Genomic DNA, 21,693 nt, shown 5'->3' with positions numbered 1-21,693 from the left:
TAAGTAACAGATTTGTTTGTTTTCTCCCTCTTTTCTTATTTCCCTTAAGAGGATCCTTAGGACCAACTGCTTCGCAAAAAGTTCTGTACGTTGTTCTAAAGCCGGTGAGATAACTTTCTGTGGCCAATAGGAGCTGCTCTTCCCCTTGGAAAATGGCCTTTGCTGGCCATTAACCTTGTGAAACACAAAATCAGCTCATTACACAGGATCAACACAATGCTTTTACATTAAAGAAATCCTTAGCTTGTTGGCTTCTAATTCTGAATGCAAGGAGAAACCAAAAGCAACAGACACTGTGCCAAGGGGGTGGCTATAAAAGCAGCTTTACAATCTCTGCTTTTCCATTTCCTAGGGTCATTTTTGATGGGCAGCATTATCTCTTTTGTCACAGAGGCGCTGTGCTGAGGGCAGGCAAGTGTATTTTCATGGTTCTGTGAGGCTCGTGAAACGAGCAACTTGCCAACCCAAAAGCAAGGGCAGACGGCAACGCTTTGCCAATGAGATGCAGGGAGCATTACAGACAAGGATGTGTCACTCCAGCATGCTGCAAAATCCAATTTCTACACAGTGCAGACATAGGGAGGGGCCCTCAAGCATTCTCCAGAAAAGGTTTAGAGTATTGCATTAAGGCTTTCATTCTTGCAAAAAAACCCCAAACAAGCCAGCAATTTTCATGTATGCCAGTGAATTTCAGGCCTGTCTAAGCAGACTCCTGCTCAGAACCTGAAGAGCACCTCGTCACCAGAAGCTGCATCAATCACAACATAACCCACCGTGGCACCTACGTGTTCTACCTTTTTAGAGGACGATTTATCAACAGGTGGCTAAACCATGGGCCTGGTGGAAATACTACAAGCCATAAAGTGAGCTGCAATCTCAGCACTCCCGCTGCATGCACACACTCGCTCCTTTGTTCATTAGTCACTTGTCACCAGCACACAGGGAGGGATCTGCGGTATCTCCCATGAGGTGATTCTGCTGCCTTTTCCCAAGGCTCCAGAAACAGAGCTAGTCAAAAAGATCTTGAGTGATTACGACACTTCAGAAGAAACTGGAGCTGCAGGAGTGCATATGGTTAAGTACTAGTGTTATAAAGCTCTTCCAACTTCACTCCTACCTTTGTGCAGATCAGACACTCTCTGCACGAGCTAACCGCGGAGAGACCTTCATCAGAGGGGATTCATTGCAAATGAGTTACTAGGAAGTGGTAACAACTTTAAAACTGAAAAAAAAGGCAAAGAAATACACATGTCCCATGTTAGCTTAGTGGGTGAGGACTGCCTGGGGACAGGGACACTGTGGATTCAAGACGTGGCATCAATGAAGATTCTTTGGAGCAAAATGAAAGAGCTTCAGTAGGAGACAGTGCTCCCCACTGTGAAACACCCACTTGTTCCTATTCACTGGTATAAATTATTATTGTATTCCAGCTTGGGTTCTCACCCTCAAGGAAAAGTTGTTACTGTTTTCAAAGAATGTCTAGAAAGGTGTTAGTTTTGTCCAAGGAAGAAACAGAATTATTTATTTATAGCTTGAAGATTATTATGGAATGAGAAAATTGTTTCCCTTCCAGTCTGGCCCATCAAGCAGCTGATGCTGGATGAAGGCTGCAGTTGACCTTGACTTTCTGGAATCTGTTTCTCCTTCCTGCACACATTAGGGCACTGGAGGTGTAAAGGCAGTGAGTGTGGCTCATGCCCAAAGCCAGTGGCAAGCAGAACCCCAACCCTTGTTAAATTCTTCCATTACTATCCACGGAGCTATCGCTCCTCCTCTGAACGGCAAGCAACTCAGCAAGGAAAGGGAAAAGTGAAATCCTTGAGTAGACCCAAGCAACAGCAAATTCATCCCCAGTCCCAGCCCAATAACAGTCAAAGCTTGAGAAGGAAAAATTTGCACTACAACAACCAGAGGAGATAGAAAATGGCTTGTTTATAGAAGTCTAAATGGCTGACCCCCATCGGCCAATTTCGGAAAGTCTCTGAGATAATCGCACCTATCCAGTAATAAACGAATGAATCAGAAAAGGAGGCTGAATAGAGGTATAAGCAATAACGCTCAGAGGCTGCCTGATACAATGGCCAATCAATAGGAGGGCTGTAGATCAGGGTGCTAGTTAGCTGGAAAATTACCGCACCGCTGCGTGCGTCACGCTGTAGGGATCCTGGACAATCAATGTGGGAGGTATTGATTTAGTTATTATCACTTCATATGCTCCAGACATTGTTAAATATACATTTATTAACAAGACTGGGGTGCATTGGTAAGAGAGGGAGCTTCAGCCACTGCAGTATCTCCCAGCGCTGATCAAAGATCAGCTGAGACAGACTTTAAATTCCATGTTCTCCTTGCCAAACATGCTCTCAGGACAAATCCTGATACACAGTACAGTGCCAAGGACACAGCTCCTACCTCACATGAGAGCAATTTTGGCCACAAGTGAGTATTTTGCACTTGAGAGCTCAGGAAAGCCTCCCGGAGCACCAGCAACCAGGGACGTGGTGGCCAGGGGTCAACCCAAAGTGAGCGATAATTGCATGGTTGCTTCTGAAAAGCCGGAGGAAATGAAGTCAAGGGAAATAGGGAGAACATTAGTAAATAAAGGAAGCTGGAACTACCTCCAGGGATGGAATAAAGACGAGAGTCACTTCCCATGTGTCTGGCTCCCGTGGTGGCCAGCACACTTGGGACACATGCCATTCCATTTAGTGACATTTTACCGTCAACCTACTGCTTGTATCCTAAAGATAAGCATCACTTAGGAACAACTCTTCCTGCAGCAGCAATCTTGGGAACTCCCTCAGGCTTCCCTCTTGCGTGCACACCCCGTGTGCGCTTGCCCGGACACAGCTGGGAGCCGCCTGGGCAGTGTTTTTACAGGGTAACGCTGGGGTGGAGTGGGGGTCGGAATGCCGAACTCCACGGACAGGGTGAGGCTGTGAAAGGTTACCCTGCCAAGGGAGGCAGAGGGGATTACAGGGAAGAAGGAATTGGCTTCCATAGCTCTGCTTTGCCTTGACCTTATGCTGGATATTGAGGGGCTCTTTTAGCACTTTTGCACCTCAGCACTTGGGTTTGACATGTCCGGATAATGTCATTTATCAGCCTTCAGAGAGATCTGCTGAGCACACCACGAGCAATGCCTTGAGCTCCAGTGCTGGCGCTTCTCCGGCCACACGGGTATGAGCAGCCTCACCAACACCTGAACTGTCCTCCCTGGCTGAGGACATAACAAGAGGGCACATCCATGCTCTGCTCACTCTGGACCTACACGACCCCAAACAGGGAAGCCTGAGCAAGAACACTTGTACAAGAGCAAAACCATGAAGGGAGGGCTCCTCGCGGAGGACGCTGGGTCCTGCACTTCTCTCTGGGCTTTGTGGTTAACTCGTCAACAACTTGGCAGTCACGGCTGAGGATGCTGGTACCAGGGAGCAGGTCCATGAGACCGGGCAGACAGTTTTCAGCCCTGGTGCCTAATGCACGCTCTTCTACTGTTCATAGCATTTTCCTCTGAGCATTGAAAATAAGAACAAACTTTCTTCCTCTGAGCAAATCCTTGCTTTGTTCAGATAAAAGGCTAGAGGAAGGGCATAAAAACACCATGGAAGAGGAAAAAGGACCTATCTGTAGCTTTGAGCTCTTAGTCTGCAATCACCTCCTGGAAAATCTCCCCTGGGAATCGGCTGCCCCCCTCTTTGCAAAAAAACTTTAACCCAAACCCTGGTTATTTGTCAAACATTAGCATGCGTGTGATCTTTGTTTCTCCAAATTAAATCGAGCAATTCCTACCCGCTGTCCCAGTGGGCAATCACAAGCAATTCTGTTAATTAAATTATCTCTGATTCCGCAGCTCTGGAATCTCTCAATTGACTATGTCTGTGCTTTATCATCAACAAAATACTGGACCAAAAAGGAAACAAAAAAAACCCGCCGATGTCAAAGCGATTGGCTTCAGTTAACCCTTCCCAGCTGGATATTACGGGCTGCTCAAGAAACTGTTGGAACAGAACAAGCCCAAGAGCAAGAGCCTCATACCAGAGATACCAGTAGCAGCTGTTCACTTGTGTTTCTTTCCCATTGTACAGAAAAAAACAAAGCACCACACCATCACTGCATCCAGCATCCTGCCTGTTTGAGAGCCACAGAAAGATGCAAACCGTTAGCTGCTGAAGAAGCAGAAAAACACATCAAAGATCAGTTAGTCCCTGTGAATGCCCAACCTTCCCCTTTACCCAGATCTCACTGTTGAGGAGTCTCCATAAAACATTTCCCTTTATTTCAACTGGATATAAATTTTCCTTTCTTCATAAATGGCCACACTGTACACAGCATTCCATAAATTTTTACAATTCTACTGTTTGTGTGTACCTTGTAAAAAACGCTTAGCACTGATTAAATGCACCACCAATAAAATTTCATGGGCTACTTTTAACACTTGATATTCTGACCTTCTCTCTTCCTCATACATTTATTTTTAGTTTTGTATGCCTGTAAACACAGAGTGGCAAAGGGGAAAATGTACAGTATCACTGACAAACCCAAGAGTGATGTCTTTATTTTTAAACAAAGCCTTTATCTTCCATTGTCCGAGGCGGAGAACCTGATCCCAGCAGAAAATACATGCCATTTCTCTGCATCGGGGCAGAGGTCAGGTCACTGGCAGCTTACATATCATAAATATTAGGAACAGACTGGTCGATGCTTTGAAGGCAGAGTCAAGCTAAAGTAAGATTCCAGGAGCAGAGAAATTGCTCCTGGCTATATCCAACCATGGCCGCAGACGACAATTATCATAACCACTACCACGCTGCCAAAGAGAAAGCCTCCTGCAGTCCTCGCTTTATCGGACACAAATCTTTAAGACTTGAGAAAATGATCCCAACATCAGCGCACAATCATCTAATTGCAAGCCATCTCTCATAGCCAATTTACGTTTGGGTGAGAGGGCAACTTTTTCAGAGATCATGTTTTATTAGCCCGTAACATGCTGCATGTAGCTGCTGTGACACCGGCAGCGCTGCGAACGACAGAACATGACAGCGCTGCCTCGGCTCTCGTTGTCTTCAACACAACTCCCTTGTTATTCGAGTTTCAAACACTAACTAAAAACAACTCTAAGTCTTCTGGGACAAGAACTGCTCTTGTTTTCAACCCGGTGAAAGAATCTGCCTCCTCTTTCAATTTAGCCAAGCACCACCTGCACCAAGGGCTATAGCTAATAATATTTTGGCAGATGAGCGACACTGAAGTTAGTAGGAGATATATCGACACAAAGGCCTTTTGTGCTTACTGGAGTGCAAGAATATAACATAAAGCTGAAAAAAGCTTGCTACTAACAAGCAAAACACTTAAATTGGTAAGTAAGTTTTTTAAACAAAGTCACAGGTGGCTTTAAAAGGAAATGGACCCAGCTCCAGCATTTTCCATACACCAAGTCTCTGAAAGAAGCCCAGAATCTGGCACTGGTGTCAGACTGACCGCGAATCACCCAGCACACCCAGGTACCGGCCTGGCACGATGCACGGCGATTTTATCTCGCTAGATGGGCTCCCTATGGCAGAAGGGGCCAGATCCCCAGCAGCAGAAAACTGCCCAGCAAAGCTGTCTGCAGCAGAGCCGTGTCAAAACACACTAAGTGATGTTTAGACCCTCGGTCTGTGAGAACGCCAGTGCTAAAAGCAAATCTTCTGGCCAGACGTCAATGTTTTAGGATCTGGCTTCCCCTTTATTTAGCTAAAAATCTCATTTATTGGGTTTATTTGTTTTTAGACTAACCTCCTTTAAAAAGGCTGACTTATAATCCTGTAAAACATTGTCACATGTATTGAGGAAATTGGCAAGGATGCTAATTTATTGTCCTCTAGGAAAAAAAAAAGCCCTCTTTCCTTGATTAATGTATGTTTTTGTATTGCAAGATATTAAAGAATGTTGCTTCACCTGTAATTATAGAGAATAGTTTATTTTGGCAAAGTGCCCTGGCTTCTGGTTGCCAAGTTATGAATAATGCAATGTTCCCCATTCTAATTTCCGTGTTCTAAGTTGTGAATTTGGAGCGGGGTGCATGCAAGGGCACACACACTCGACGCCGAGGCTCTCTCAGTCATGAGCGCCTCTATTTTATACTTGCTTGCACAACTTGTTAATACCAGCATCTGCTTGCCAAATTCAGAGTTTGCTTCTGACTAATTTCATCTTGATGCAAACCAAAAATGTTGTCTCTTTTTTTTGCCCACAGAGGAATTATTTCTCTTACACTTGCATGCACCGTTGCAATACCACTGAGGGGAGCTTAGCACTGCAAGAAGGCATTTTAAGCCGCATTTAGAAGTGACTTGGGTAGAGATTCCCCGAAGAATTTAATGACAGAAGAATTCATTATGCTTTCATATCTCCTCCGCCTCTATAACACAGAACCCAACAATGTCTTTACAGAAGCGGGAAGTAAATGCAGGTGCTGGCTCTTTCTCTCTCTCTTTTTTTTTGGCCCGTGTTTTGCTGGGACACATGTGCCCAGTCCCAATCAAAACAGAGACAGATGGCACCGCTGATCATTCAGAATGGAAGGAGCCTCGAAGTCAGCATGTTTAGATGCATTTGTAGGGCGACGCAGCATCCGCTTGCCACTGGGACTGATTTAAAAAGGCGGCTAGTGAATGTCTGAGCTTGCGCCAAAATTCTAAATGTGCCATTTGAGCAATTATGGTTCGACATGAAAGCTGGGAGAAAGAATGCATGGGTCATTCTGATTTCGATTTAGAGACGATGTCCCCTGTACCAAAGAGAAAATAAATGCAATCCCACTGCTTTACTGGAGGAACAGCTTTGGCGATAAAGTAAAAAGCCACGCTACAGAAGAGTGTTTTGCTGCAGCAAGGTTTTGTTGAGGCAGCACTGAGCTAGAAAATTATTGTCTAAACAAAGTTCCTAAATAGAAATAACTGCACATCTAATGTGTTAATATCTCAGGTCACTTTTCAAATGTGTGGTGACCCCAATTGTATTCCTAACAGATCTGTGAAGGTGCATCATGGTCTCTATCTTAATACAAGCCAGGGTCACAAAAGGCAGGCAGTGTAAATGGAAAATGCAGCTTCTCTCTCTGCTGAGGCACACAGCTCAGAGGATCCAGCCTACCAAAATGTGCCTCCATCCACAAGTAAACACGTTTGGATTACGACTAAGCTCCACGTATAGCTGGGCAGGTATATTTTTCTACTGGAAGACTTATGGCAGCTGTAACGCATCACCTTAACTGTGGCCTGGAGGTGCTCTGGGATTATTGGTAGCTTTGGCTGGATGATCAGGGCACAAAATTATAAAATATCCCCAAAGTGAAAAAGGAATAGCAAATTCCTAGCGCTGAAAGGTGTTCAGAAGGTTGGACACGCACCCAAGTCTTGCAGCCAGCCTCTGTGCACAATGAAATGCCTTCTACTCCCATGGCCTGCATCCAAACAGCCGAAATAAACAGGAAATATCTATGTTACTATAGCAGCATTTGGATTCATCTGCAGCCTTTTAAGGGCTTTACCATGGAGGTGATCTGCTTTCCAGATCTTCCATTCATGACCGCTGATTGGAGGCACCCAAGGGCAGCAGGATAACACATCCTCCAGACAGCTTCCTACAACTGCTGCTGTGCCCTAGAACTTTTACAGAGTTGCTGTTTCCTTTACGGGGAAAGAAAGGATCAGAATTAGCATCATTTAAGGTAATCATGCCTTCAAAAAGAAACATGAGGCTATTAAAGGAGGCCACGGCACATTTGTATCACATAACCAACTGTGGTCCCAGAGCTGGAAGAGGAAACCAGCAATGCCGAGGAAGGACAGGTCACGAGCTGGCTATCCGAGGGAAAAGCGGGAATGCTTATGCAACTGAGTGGGGAACAGCAGCTTTTTGGGGATGGGAACCATCAAAAAGGAAGAAAGAAGCAGTTAATGGAGAAATAGGATGAAGGGCTTGCAGTGGTGGAGAGCAAGTAAGGCTAGGTAGGACTAGCATCGACGCTGAAGTGAAGGCAAAAAATCAACAGGGATATTAAGCCACATTAATTACATTACCTGTTATTGCAGCACTTCCATAAAGGCAGCACTGGGTTCTGTGTCACAGAGGCAGAGCAGATATGAAAGCACAACAAATCCTTCTGTCATTAAGTTCTTTGGGAAATCTTTACTAAGCTCCAACTAAAACTTAAAACTTAAACTCAAAACTTAGGCTTAAAACTCCTTTGTGCAGCAGTAAGCTCCCCTCAGCGGTATTGCAACTGTGCATGCAAGTGTAAGAGAAATAATTACAGACTCTACAGTTGTCCCAGATAAGGGTTAGTGAGAAGTAATACCAACTGGGGTTTTTTTTTTTGGTAATACTTCATATTTATACTTACTAACTACAGCCTAAGAAATACATAAACTACCAAGAGCTGTAATTACAATAATTGTGTTGTCATAGAGCAGCTGGCACAGCACAAACACTTGACGAGTCCTGCCACAGAAGTCAGCAAGTGCCAAAGAAAGCAGTAGCCCCCTTCCCACCAGCGTGCGGGCAGCGTGAGCAGCCAGGGCTGCCCTTCCACAGACGCACGACAGCAAACAGGCAGCCGATAGGGCACAACATGAGCCCTTTTCTGCTCTTCAAAGGCACATTTCAATCCAAGCTGGGAACACAGCCTATCTAAAAATAATTGTTACTTTTCTCTTTAGAGTATCCGGGCACCATATAAACATTTCTTACCAAGAAAAAAAAAAAAATCAGTCCCTGCCTCTTAATTCTTGCAGCATGGGTAAGGGATGTGAATAAACAGTCACATCCTCACAATATTTTCAGAAGGAACACAGCAGGATCTACAATGCTCCATCAGAGACATTGTTAAACACAACAGGCTAATTTCAAGGACGAGCCCTCACTCTGACAAGCTGCTCACAAATCTAAGGGCAGAATTCGTCTGCTAGAAGGCAGCTATTGGTGTTTTACAAGCTAAAGTTTCTTTTACCTATGGAATAACTCCAATATTTCACAGGGAATCATCATCCATCTAACTGAAGTACCCTCTAACGGACCATCAGCCTCATATCCCCTTTGAAATAGCACAGCTGAGCACTTGCTGGGCCACGATTTATTTTTTACCTTCTAAGACATCTTGCTAACTCTATAGCTCAATAGTGACAGTCGAATTTCACACTGCGATAGCCCCCCATCGATTTTTCACTCCCAGGAAGCAACTCTACAAATTAAAGTTAACAGCATTTCTGAAACTAAGAAAAAAAAAAAAAAAAAAAAAAGAAGGGGCAGGCAAAGAGACACGAAGGGTAAGATGCCTAAACTGTGCCCCCAACATAGGAATAAAAGTCCTTCCTGAGGTTTTCACCAGTTATGGGACAGGGATGCTACTGCCCCTGAAGCTGGCAGCCACCCTGGGTTTGCAGACACGTCAGCTCTAAAACATCACACGTTCAACAGACAAGAGAGTCCCTTCCCATATGAAGATGTCAAATATATATCCATAGAAAACTGCCCCAAGGCATGAGAATTAGACCAAACCTCTGGACACAGCTGCAGGGATTCCACCTCCCCGCAGGTCTGAGCCCGTACAGCCAGCCTGCCTTGCTGAGCTTCGTTAACTGCCAGCCTGGGATGAACCACGACACTGACACAATTTCAGCTGGCGCGGCGACAATAACGTCTGAGACCATCACTGGCACGCACGATTTCTACAGTACAGTTACAAGGGGAAGCAGAATAAGGAACTGCAGCCCAGCAGGCTGCTCTGCACCGCCACAACCCGGAGGATGAAGCAATGCCAAAGTCTCACATCATAAAGAAACGGAGCCTCTAGCCATGTACCCTTCCAACACTGAACAACAACATACATTGCAAGCACATATTACATACTAATGAATTACTGAAAGGAAGGACTAAAACCTAATAAAGACAAGAGATCTGGACACAAGCAGCACTCAGCCCAGCAGCGCTTTCTCAGCCTGGCTTTGACAATCCCACATTTCAGTTCAGCTTCCTTCTCAAGTTTCCACGGGCTGATCTAGGACTGGACCCACCAGCAACATCATACTCCCTTAGCGGAGCACAAAGGGTTAGTTCATTTATGACTCAAGATAATTTTTTAATTCTGTCTTTGCTATACAACATTCTTGTCTTCCACCTGTTAATGATGTGACGCTATGGAGAAGGGCTGGGGAGCGCTTATTCTCTGGTGTGAATTCACAACAGCTTCTGCTTCCCTCCAACATAACAGCTTAAGCGTGGCTCCTTCCCTTTCAGGCCTCTGCTAATCCTCTGGCTTCACACTCGCTCTGCTCCTGTCTCAACCTGTCTGCCCAGGAGGAGGGTCCCTGCGACAGACACCGAGACCTCCCCGACTGCTCTCATACGCTTGACGCTGCACAAGGACCCCAATGTAAACTTCATTTAATTTTAACTGATGCTCCCTCCTGTGCTACTGCAGCGGAGCCCCTCTGGAGCCGATGCTTTCGGAACAACTGGATTGGAAAGAGGTGAGGTGGGAGGGAAAGGGAGGAAAGAGGAGAAAATAAGACAAATACAATTGCTTTTTGTCTCTAAAACCCTCTTTTTAAGCCAACAAGCGTCTCGTCCAATGAAGCATGATGAGCATGAAGTGTTATATAAAGAAGATAATTATAAAGGGATTTAATGCTTGGCAGGCTTGTATCGCAAGGTTTATAGCAGAGGTAGCATACTCACTTGTCCGGGTTTGCTATTATGTGGGCAGCGCGGCAGGGGCCAAGCGGAATCAGAAACAAGATTTGTTTTATGAAAAAAAAGAGCACAGCCCCCTTCCCACCGAGGATGGCAGCTCTGGTCCCACCTCCTTCCACTTCTGTCCCATCCCTGATTAATGATGTTGTCTGCCTGATTTATGACCCACCCCAACAGATTAGAGTTTCCCTCTTCAACCTCCCCCCGCCTTTTGCCCCCCCAAAAGGCACAGCCACACTCTGCTGGAAATATTAGAGAATTATTAAATAAACATTCATACGTCATGTCTCTTCCCATACTGAGCTCATCGTAGTCAACGCTCAGCGGCCGGGTCCTGTTTGCTTTGGGTCTGACACCAAACAGCTGGAGTGATTCATGGAGAGGCTGGCTACAATGCTCTGTGCCATATATCATGCTCGCAGCGCTCCCTGCCCCGGCGGAGATAAACTGATCAACCACAACGGGCTGGAATGAATTTATGACAACACAAAATTGAGGAAAACAAATGGGAGGTGACCCAGTGGGCCACTAACCCAGACTCTCTCGCTGGCCTGCAATCTAGTCTGGTGGCAGAAAGCAAAATTGAACATTGGCACTCTGAATTAAGATGCTGGCTTTTAACCCCGGGGAACCTCAGTTTCAAAATGGCACCAGACCCTGGCAGGCAGCATCTTGGGAGGGAGCGGGGAGGAAGACTTTTTGCGAAGAAGGTGCTTTCTGAAGTTTTCTGTGTATGACGGTGCTTTGGCTGAGAGCGCGATGTTGACAGAGGAGTTGGGGAAGATGCCTGGGCAATCACACACCGGCTGCTCTCTCCAAGCAAAGCTGCACCTGGAGTCAAGGTAAAGCAGCAGCCACTGGCTGAGCTCTGCTTTCGTGGTGGCTGGGGTCTTCAGCAGACAGGCAGAGCTCAGCCAGTGCGATGCTCCTTTACTTCTCCTCATGAGCCTCCAGTGCTCCAGGGTATCTCCCAGACACCTCATGTTGGTGAGATGAGACAAGCTCAGCAGGGCTGAGACACCCGCAGTGCTGGGAAGGAGAGGTGGGACCACCACCATGTCTCTCGTTACCTGTGGCTCCCATCTGAAGTTCCAACACAGCATAAGGAGCTGGTGACAAACACAGACTCACCCCAAAGCCCACCTAGTCATTCTACACGCAGGAGACTCTTCCACAAAACCCTACATTAGATTAAATTAACCTGCTCAAGCAAACACCTTCAGCTGTGTGCCAAAAAGAGGACCATTTGCTGTACTGTATTAACGGATTAAAAAACAAACAAAACCACACCACTCTCCTTGCCTAGGCTTATTTTTGGACAAGGGGAGAGTGAAGGAACGTCATTCTTAGGAGAGAAGGATCAATACGCGGATCACTGCTAACTCTATTAGCCGCTGGTCTAAACGGAGAGCACAGCTGACACAGGTGGTAAGCCATGTGCTTCTGGACACTTTTAAAAATGCTAATCAGATGCTACACAGGGTTTAACATGTCAATCAATAGCGCTCAGATTTAAAGGCAAAAATTAAAGTTACAAACAATAGAGTAAAGTGATGCTGCCAAAAACTTCCTATAAGCGCCGCCCAAACCAAGAAAAATGAAACCAATTTAGCTCCAGATTAAGAAACAGGAACTAGAGATGAATCAATTTAGCCTGTTGGGCTGGGTCGCTATATATCATGGCTCAGCAGCGGAGTGGGAAGCAGCCAGACAGTGTGAAACCCTTCCCCCTCCTTTTCTGTAGGCTTCTAGCTCTGATCCCTGTTATCAATTAATTTAACAGAATCCCTCTACACAGACAAGCACACAGAGCATTCAGACTCCTTAAATGGCAGGACAGAAACTATTTATCACACACAAATCTCAAACGAAAGGAGATGAAAAAAAAAAGCAGCAAGGAATTCTCCACTTGAAACCATCTTGCTTTCTGAACCTTGGTGAAATAAAGCACCTGAAATAAAAAACTCTCCCTGCTACTTTCAAAAAATCGGCATTATTGGAAAGACTCCGCAAGACACTTAAGGCTTTTCCCATAATTTCTATTAGGTTTTGCTGACTTTTCACACCTTTTGCAGAACAGAAGTTTAAGTGCAGCAGAGCAAGGTGTGTGTGCATATGCACGCATGCGCGCACACACACACACACACACACTTCCCCCACCTCGTAGTGGCGTTAGCACGAGCGTTGTTTGGAAAGGATTCTGGGATCCTTCAAAAGGTGCTAGCTAAAGCCTCTTTGATCAGATTATTAAAAGCTATGTCAATTTTATCACTTGAGCTCAAGTGTTCTGGAAAATGTCAAATCCTTTCAGCTCCTGCAGGTTAAAGATTTTCAATAGGAGTGGATCTGGGAGGGCGAGGGCTGCTTGGCTGACAGGCAGGAGGCCCAAAGGGAAACCAAGCAGTGGCTGAGATGGAGGCTGATAGATTAGGGCAGAAGGGATGAGTCCTTGCTACCAAGACAGCATGTAACAGTTGGCTCACTCTAAGGACAAAGCTGCTCCTGCACTGCCCTGTGAGCTCCCAAACTCAGTGGTCCTTGGCCAAATTCTGCTCACCGAGAAGCACTGAACAGCAGACAGCCCATGTTTGGGATGGGCCAATAAAAAGCCTTGTAAAAAGGAAAGTACCGAGACTGCAAATCAGTGTTAAAGTTTCCTCTGCAGCCATGAGTTTCCTCAGTTAACCCTGACTGCAAACATACGCTTTGCCAAGCAATCTAATCTGTCAGGAGATCTGAAAATGTATCTGGGACACCAGCTCTCAGGTCAGGACCAGGGGCAGGAAGAGAACAAACTAAACTAAAAATAACTTTCTGTAAAGTCAGCTTAACGCTACCACCAGATTTTTTCTCCATCCCAAACTATCAATGGACCTCATTCCCAAAATGTAAATTCCATCTGTTTAAAACCTAGAATATGGTGGAAAGTATAGATATATCTATTTATGTATTTTAAAATAAGGCAATTCGCAGTGGAGAGGCCACTTGGAAGCTGCTCTTAATTCCTTGTCACTGAGCACCTGCCCATGCAGATATCTGGGGGAGAACTCCCCACAGGCCTTCTGTGGACACAGTGGCAACAAGTCAGGACACCATTAGGTCCAAGCCCAGGCTTCACTTTGGAGCACAGCTTCCTTTCTTAGTGGTAAAAGCTTCAAATATGCCTACCCTAAGACTAGCACTGCTTCTGGGAAGGCCAGATGGGACACTACGGTTCCAAAAACAAGAAAAACAAAAGCTATCCGTTTAACACTCACTTTTCAATGTCACTGTTCTTGCAGGTCTTCTGCATGGTCTCCTGTTTACTGCTTTCACCGTTACTTGTTGAGGGCATTTCTGTTGAGGGAAGAACAAATCAGTAAGAGAACATTTGATCACTGCAATGAAATCACCTGAGCGAGTTACAGGTAGTGAAGCAGAGGACCCCAATGAGTCATTTTCATGTCATTTCTCGGAAAGAGAGAAAAGGGATCAATGCTATTAATACATGTCCCTGTCTGGCAGGGAGGCCCTCTCTCTGTACAGCACGCTTCTGTCATTTGGGGCTAAAGATACTGACTGACCCTTGCAGATGTTCCCATTGTTTAATTCAGAAAGGTTTGATGCAGCTGCCTTGCCAAAGTGTACTTCTAGAAAGGTGGATCTGGAGCAAATCCACGCAGCCCAGACCCTGCTCTCAGTTTCTCCCTTTTTCTGAGACCCTTCAGACACAGACAGGGAGAAAAATATAAGGCAGTAACTAGGTACGACAGAACAGTCTGCTCATAGCTCTCCCACGGCTCCTCCCAGCACTGGAGGGGATGTGAGGTACCAGTCAGAGATGAGCCAGATGAACTGTCCTAGGGCCACTCCTGGGCTGTAGGTTCAGCATCATGGCTCAGGTAAAAGGTATGAATAAAACAGTTCACAGCAAGTGCCACCAGGGCTGCTTCCTTGTCCCCTCTGTGGCTGTAGGTACTGAAGCTGAACATACCTATAAGCGAGCGCTCCGACATCACAGAAAATAAATGCGATTGCCTATCCCACAGAAGAAAATGCATACGATAGATATCCTATGTTCTCCATTTAATCATTATGCCCTTGGCAAAACTGGTTCTGCCCACCCCCCTTCCCACTGGCAGGCAGTAATGTCTTGTAGGTACTTTCAAAGCTGGGAATCAAATGCCCAAAGCATTACAGTAACAGAACAGGGAACAAAATCATTGGGACACGTCTCTTCAGGTCGCTGAGCTTCAGTTCCCTTCCTAAGGGAGCTGCAGCAGCACTGTCCAGCTATGGAAACGGATTTGGCATGTACAGCTGGAAAGCGTCAGGTTCTATTATTCTCATATTTCCACGAGGTTGTTGCTTACACTTCCAGTGCTGCTGGCATTAAATAAAAACAACAGCAGTCGAATGGGTTTAACAGCCCCCCACCCCCATTATTGCTAGGAGCTTTCAAATAATGCATGAAAAGGTGTGATTTTACATTCACTTGTTTGCTCTGGAGTCTCAGCTGCAGGTCATGAAGTGGGACAGATCCTAGAGTTCCCATTCAAAAGGTGCAGGTTTCAGAGCTGCAGGCTTTTCTTGCCATACAGAGGCCAGCAAGGATAAGACCTACCCAGCAGACCATGGTAAAAGTCTCTAGCACACCCTTTTAAAGAAGGGAAGATGATATCAGCTGGGGGAAAAAAAAACCAAAGGCAAGAGGTGCCCAGGTAGTTTAAACCACCAGCTGGTGAAACCCACCATTGCACAGTCAAGCTCTGACAGCTCCCTCTGTGATACAGCACTTTGTCTTTAGTGGCATGACAGCAAGTCAATCCAACCCCTCTCTCTTCTCACCATACCAGTTAAGGTTGCATTTTTGGAAACTCCCCCAGATGCCACTGACTACAGTGAACTGTGCTGTAAAGTTTCAAAAGACAGTGTGGTACTATGTGCATGCGTATCTGCTGGTACTGTGCAAGAGCATTTGTAACAATCATTTGTCTAATTACTGGCAATTAGAAAATATGGATTATCTATCTGCCCTCCTGTCACAAACAAATTAATAATTTACATGTTTGACACTCACCATCGCTTGCCCATTTGGAAAACTCCGGTGTTATTCGAGTACTGGGTGTGCCACCACTAGGAGAGAAGAAAGCAGAATACTAAAGGTTGAATGTGGAAAGTTTTGCTGCTCAGAAGCAGCTAGCTCTTCCTCCCACCAATCCACCCACCACCTCTTTCTCAATACTTCTGTACATCAGTCTAGGCACCAAATGTGAGCAGTTGGCCTGCTGCAGGAGGTGTTTTTGAGCTAGTCCACATCTGCACCAGTGTTCTGCCAACCTGCTCTTCTAGCTGTGAGCTCTGCTGGATCACATGGCGGTTGCGATACGAAACGAAGGCTTGGGATTCAAACAGCACCTGTGATCTAAGGCTCATTTTGGAATACACAGTTTCAAAGACTGAAATTTTACTGGTGAATAGAAATCCTCTCTGTTGTAATAGCTTCTGCTTTTAAGAGTAACTTTTCACCTTCCTAAGCCCCATCTTTTGCATCTTCCCATTTGAAGAACAGCAGCATTGAAATACGGACAACTCCAAACCTTGTCCATTCCCTTGCAAGCCAGTAACAGAGACTGTGAGAGAAAGGAACCTTCTGAGCAGGCTGCACACCTCTGACTGCAGAACATTTTAGCTCTATGTGTTAAGACAGTTACACTGAAAAGGTAACACAAGCTCACAGCATCAGCTACCCTACTGCATTTCTACAGAAACTTGCCAGAATTTCAGAGTGCTTTTACAAGCAACATCACCTCTCCTGTTTTAGACATGGGTAAACAAGTCCAGGAGACAGGCAAGGACCTCACCCAAAAAGCAAAACAATGTGTTAGGTGCAGCCGCATGAAGGAACTGGGTCTCCTGGCCTCAGGCCCTCAGTTGTCTCACCAAGCACCAAGTGTCCACAGCCACTGATAAAGGAGACCCCAATATCTTCCTGTTACAGCACTGCTCTCCTGGCTATGAAGGAGCTTCAGCATCTTTGAGGCCTTGCCTATGGACTAGCATGGTTAGCAAAACATTGAACACACCAATGGTTTGGATCCAGTGTGGCAAATGCCACTTTTCTATGGAGTGGAACCTAATTTTGAACTAGTGTTTGTGACAGGCTAAGCAGTAAGAAAACTTCATTTCACTGCTCTATCAATCATTTCAACCTTGACCTCACAGGATCACCCAGTGAAAGAGACAGAGGGGTAATTTAAGCCCTGTTTTATGCAGGGCAGAGGGCTTAGAAAGCAATCCTAGTTTCCTATTAAGACTGATTTTATTTGCCTGAAATGCTTCCCCAAGTGCCCTGAACGCTGTCTGCCTGCATTCTCCACATATGCACGTGGGCAGAGCACACATCCTGCCCTGACCTGCACCAGCCCCAGAGCCAAAGGCAGAAGGATTAGTTTGTGTACCCCACAACATGTAACAGCACGCAATGAAATCATATCGCAGGTGTCAGAATCCTAGTGTGCCGAGCAAGATTTGGATGGTGTCTATGTTATACTGCTATTAAGAGGCCACATTTCATCGTGAAGCAAGATGATGCATAAGGCCTTAGTATAGCACACTTTCCACAGAATTCACCTTCTGTCCAGTGCTGTTCAGGGAAACGACGGCACTGGCTGGGCGGTGGGGTGGTGAGGGGAAGGAGAGCGTGCAGGGAGGTTTTATGAGGCTGTAGGGGTAGAAATGGAGACCCACTCGTCACACTCCACTTCTTTCTAAGTCTCTCTCATTGTGACCCTGGCGCTGAAGTGAACAGCTGTTTTCCACAAAGTGAGATTCCCCGAAAGTAATGAAAGCAAATTAGAAAGGCACAGTACTTACTTTAAAACAGCACCTCGGAGCGCCTCCCTCTCTTTGGCTTCACCTGGCTCTTCCCCGGTGCAAGGGATAACGTCTGCCTCTGTGTACCTGAGCACAGGGGGTTAAGGAACGTACAGCCTTGCTACAGACAGTGGAAAGGCTTTTCAGATGGCTGGGACACTATCTGGGATACAGAACAAATTCATTCCACCTGGAAACAACTCAAAAGAGAGGCTGGTATCCATGGAGGGCCTCGCTTTTAAATCCTGGACTTGAGTTTTGGTTTAGATGGAAAGAAACAAAAAAGTCTTTTGACAGCAACATGATGCCACAGCCTCTTAGAAGGGGAAAACCAGTTCCTCAACCTCCGCAAGCCTTACTTGCACAATTCTGCTGTTTCGGTTTGAGGTACAGAGATCTTTTTCCAGCTAACGGCTAGGCTTTCAGTCTTAAAGGCTGGTACAGATTTCAATAAAATCTAACTCTATAGCTAAACATTCCCCCTCATTGCACCCAAGTCAATGTCTGCCTAACACCCTGGCAGGAATTCCTCCCTGATGGCTGCACAGCTGCTGCAGGGCAGAAGTCTGCCCACAGCTCTGCCACAGCTGTGTCCAAAGAGCCTGGCTCCCAGACGGAGATGTTCTCAACAACTGCCCTTAACAATAGTTCTGCCCATTAACTGTCTAATGAAAGGAAAAAAATTCAGTCTCAGAGTGGCAGGTGGATAGTGCTTGAAATGTTTGCTGCCTGAAAACAAAGGAGTGTCTTGCGGAAAATAAACTCAATTCCTACCCATGAAACAGGAAAAGCCATCCATATGGAAGAAACCTGGATGGAGACAGGAGATTGCTTATGAAACAAAGAAACACTAACTTTGATCTCCTGCAATGTCTCCTACAGACTTCACCCGTTGGGTCTGAAGTAGTGCTGCATCAACAGAAAGATCTCAAAGGCAGCAACTGAAAATCCCTCCTAGTTCATATAACATGGGAACTGGGGAAATGGTGCCATTTCTAGTAGGGCTGGACACAGATTATCCACCACCACCCAGGACAGTGATGTAAGAAAGCTGGCCAAAGATGTAACTCCAGGCTCCCTCTCAGTCGCAGCCTTTCAAAAAACGATACTGTGGTTTCCCGTATTCAAGTGTGTCGTCCCCATCCACATCCAGGTCAGCGTCACTGTCTGGATTCTCCTTGCCGCTGCACATGATAAACCCAGAACCTGGAAGAAAATAAAACATTTGGATGAGTGTCTGAATAGGAGACAAAGTGGTGGAGTTTCTTAAGGATGGTGGGACAGCACCAGTCTACAGGCTGCTCTTTACTCTTAACAGCCTCATAAAAGGTACCTAATCTCTAAAGACTACACAAGGACAATTTTCTGCAGACTGCACAGGAAACACTCACAGAAATGGATGCTGGATTTTATGCTCTAAAATGCCCCTCAACACTAAAAATGAAACATTCTTGAACTTTTGCTCTCCACACCAGTTATGTGAAACTTGAAAGCACTACAAGTGTCTCTCAAAGGCAGCAAAAAAAATTGAAGCAAAAGAGGGAGGACTAATTTTTCACAGAAGTGGTTAACACCCTTAAACTACACTACTAGCAGGTAAGAGAAGGCCCCAGGGACATTCTGAATTACTCCTTACTTCAGGTACACAGGGCAGGCAAGACTGAAATACAATTAGAAATATTTTTTTTTTCTAAATGCATTTAGTCATGGCTTAGCTTTTTACAATACAAAATGTTCAAGAAAAGCAAACCTCTTTCTAGGAAACGATCAGGCTCCACAGTCACTAACAGTCCCAGACAAGCATTTCTTCTCTAAGCAAATTCCAGTACAAGCCAACAAGAGTCATGCGCTTCCAACAAAGGTGGATCAGGCACAAGCCCAGTCCCAATTCCAGCAGGAAGAGAGAATGAACAGTTACACTTTCTAATAACACATACATTTATTTTGGTTCTTAAGCATTTTGTTGACTGTGTTACTGCCACATAGATACAAATCACTCTGGCTGCCCCCGGTAGGCGTTTTCACTTGGCATCATCCCACTCTCCAGACAGCAGACCTGGACACCTGGTTCACAGAGGGTACCTGCTGCTGCAGCCTGAGGGACCTGGCCCATCCAGGTGGCTGGTGACTGAAGTGGCCACACCAGGGAGTGCGTCCCACTGGCAAACACTGAACGAGTCAGATAGAGGTAGTCCTGACTTTGCATGAATGCCCCCAAAGTGGTACATTTCTGCACTGTGAACGCAGTTCTATGCATACAAGATGGGTTAAAATTAACGTAGAAGCACTGAATATGAGGTGCACGTCTGGAGAATGAGGACATTCCCAAGCATGAGGGTAGCCCTTTAGTGCTGCAGATGCCTCAGTCTGCTCATCCCACTGGGCTCGCACAAGCCTGTGCTGTCAGCAGCAAACTTGCACTTTCCCAGACCAGAGGAGTGAGCTGTATTTCTAATGCTCTGCATCTGTGCAGAGACCAGGGCAAGGTGGTCTCATTTCCAAGGACACCAAGCAGACACAGTTCTTTACTGTCGCTCTCTAGAAACTGATGGTCTCGCTGATTCATTAAGCCCTCAATAAAATTTGTTTATATGGATTTGATATTTCTCTTCCCTGAATATAAAGAAGGTCCTTAACGAGTGATAACCATAGCATGACAACGATTTTAAGACTAACCTTTCCCTACAAGCATAAACTACCTTTTACTTCAAAGTTATTGCCAGCCTTAATTTTCAGCAGAGGTAACAAAACCAGCATCGACAGTGCAGCGTGCACTGCCTGCGGCAGGTACTGCAGGAGCCACCCTTGCTCACGGGTCGGCTCTGGGGTGTCACTGGGGCAGCCCTCTTCCAGCAGACCCCTTAAAAAGTGTCCCACGTACTGGCTGCACACTGCCAGCCAACACGTGTCACGAGCTGCCTTCTCTTGCTGCAATGATGGCTCACCTAGTAAATCTTGAAACCTTCAGTTCATCACAATGTTTGGGAGAAGATTTAGAGGAGTAAGAGAGACCTGTCAAAGAAGCTGGATGGTCTTTCAAAGCTGCCTTAGAAGCCACAGTAGGCAACGGGGGGGGGGGCGTAATTTACAGGTTTGGCATTTAACCTGCAGTAACACCATCCCCTGCACCTGGCATTGCTTTAGCCCATCACTCCTCAAAGGCCATAAACTTTGGACACACAGGTCTTCATTTTTCTTGTAGCTGTGGGAAACACAAATCATGCAAAGCTGGAACTGTGACTTGGGCAGTCCCAGAGGTGATGTGAATGTTAGCCAGACAATGAATACTGGGAGCAAGTGCCGGGGGGGGGCTGAAAGGTGTCCGAAAGAGTCAATGCAAGTGGGACTGCTCCCTGTGTCCCTCTCTCTGCAGGGATGCTAAGCACATATCAAACATGCACCTTTCCATCAATTTTGTTTCCAGGTTTATGGTTAGAGCTTAAAGAAAGAAGATCTGCTTACTGTGAGACAATTTACAAATATTAAGTCACCTTGACTTCAGAATCCTGCTGTCCTTGCTCTCAAAACCTTTGTATTAAGAAAATCCCTTTTAAGTCTGTAAGGAAAATACTCCACAGATGTTTTGCTGAATCTAGCTCTATAACAGGAACCACTGCATTCCCAACAGAGTACTATCCCCCTACACACGAAGGATACAGAGGAAGGGTTTGGACACTGTGTGTTAGGATGATGGATACACACTGGGATGATCTGATACAGCATTTCAGTCAGAGGGGAGGGCACAGCAGAGAAGTTCATAGGTTAAAACAAAGGGCAGGAGAAGGGTAAATTTTATTTTCTGATCAAACAAGGACTCCCAGGCCAGGGCCTAAAGGACATTGTAATAAGGTGTTCCAACTCTTAGATTTTCACCAAATATGGATTTTAGTTTGTTCTTTTTTTTTTTTTTTTTTTTTGGAACATGACCAAGTGCAATCCACTGCAAAATGGAAAAAATAAAAAATTCAGAAACTCTATGCTAAAGTAACCTCTGTGTACCCAGAAAAGATTCTGAATATAAGCTGTGCTATCAGCTTTAGGACTTCAGAGGCTGCTTTAAAAAAACAAACCCCAAAAACCACAAAATATGTTTCCGATGTG

General features: G+C 45.6%; 1 protein-coding gene across 2 annotated transcripts in view; it reads right to left on the bottom strand.

The window, feature by feature from the left end:
- Window positions 1-21,693, bottom strand: part of RNF220 (ring finger protein 220) — a 223,684-nt gene that overhangs the window by 13,167 nt on the left and 188,824 nt on the right. For both annotated transcript variants that reach the window (XM_065657825.1, XM_065657823.1), the window contains 4 exons: window positions 18,702-18,798; window positions 17,593-17,679; window positions 15,797-15,852; window positions 13,995-14,073 (listed from right to left, as the gene is read on the bottom strand). In XM_065657825.1, coding sequence (XP_065513897.1) covers window positions 13,995-14,073; window positions 15,797-15,852; window positions 17,593-17,679; window positions 18,702-18,798 — 319 coding nt within the window. The remainder of the gene's footprint in view (window positions 1-13,994; window positions 14,074-15,796; window positions 15,853-17,592; window positions 17,680-18,701; window positions 18,799-21,693) is intronic.

Source organism: Caloenas nicobarica, chromosome Z (assembly GCF_036013445.1).
Source record: "Caloenas nicobarica isolate bCalNic1 chromosome Z, bCalNic1.hap1, whole genome shotgun sequence".
Lineage (NCBI taxonomy): Eukaryota > Metazoa > Chordata > Aves > Columbiformes > Columbidae > Caloenas > Caloenas nicobarica.
The sequence above is the reverse complement of the archived record's forward strand: the minus strand, read 5'-3'. Positions and strand labels throughout refer to the sequence as shown.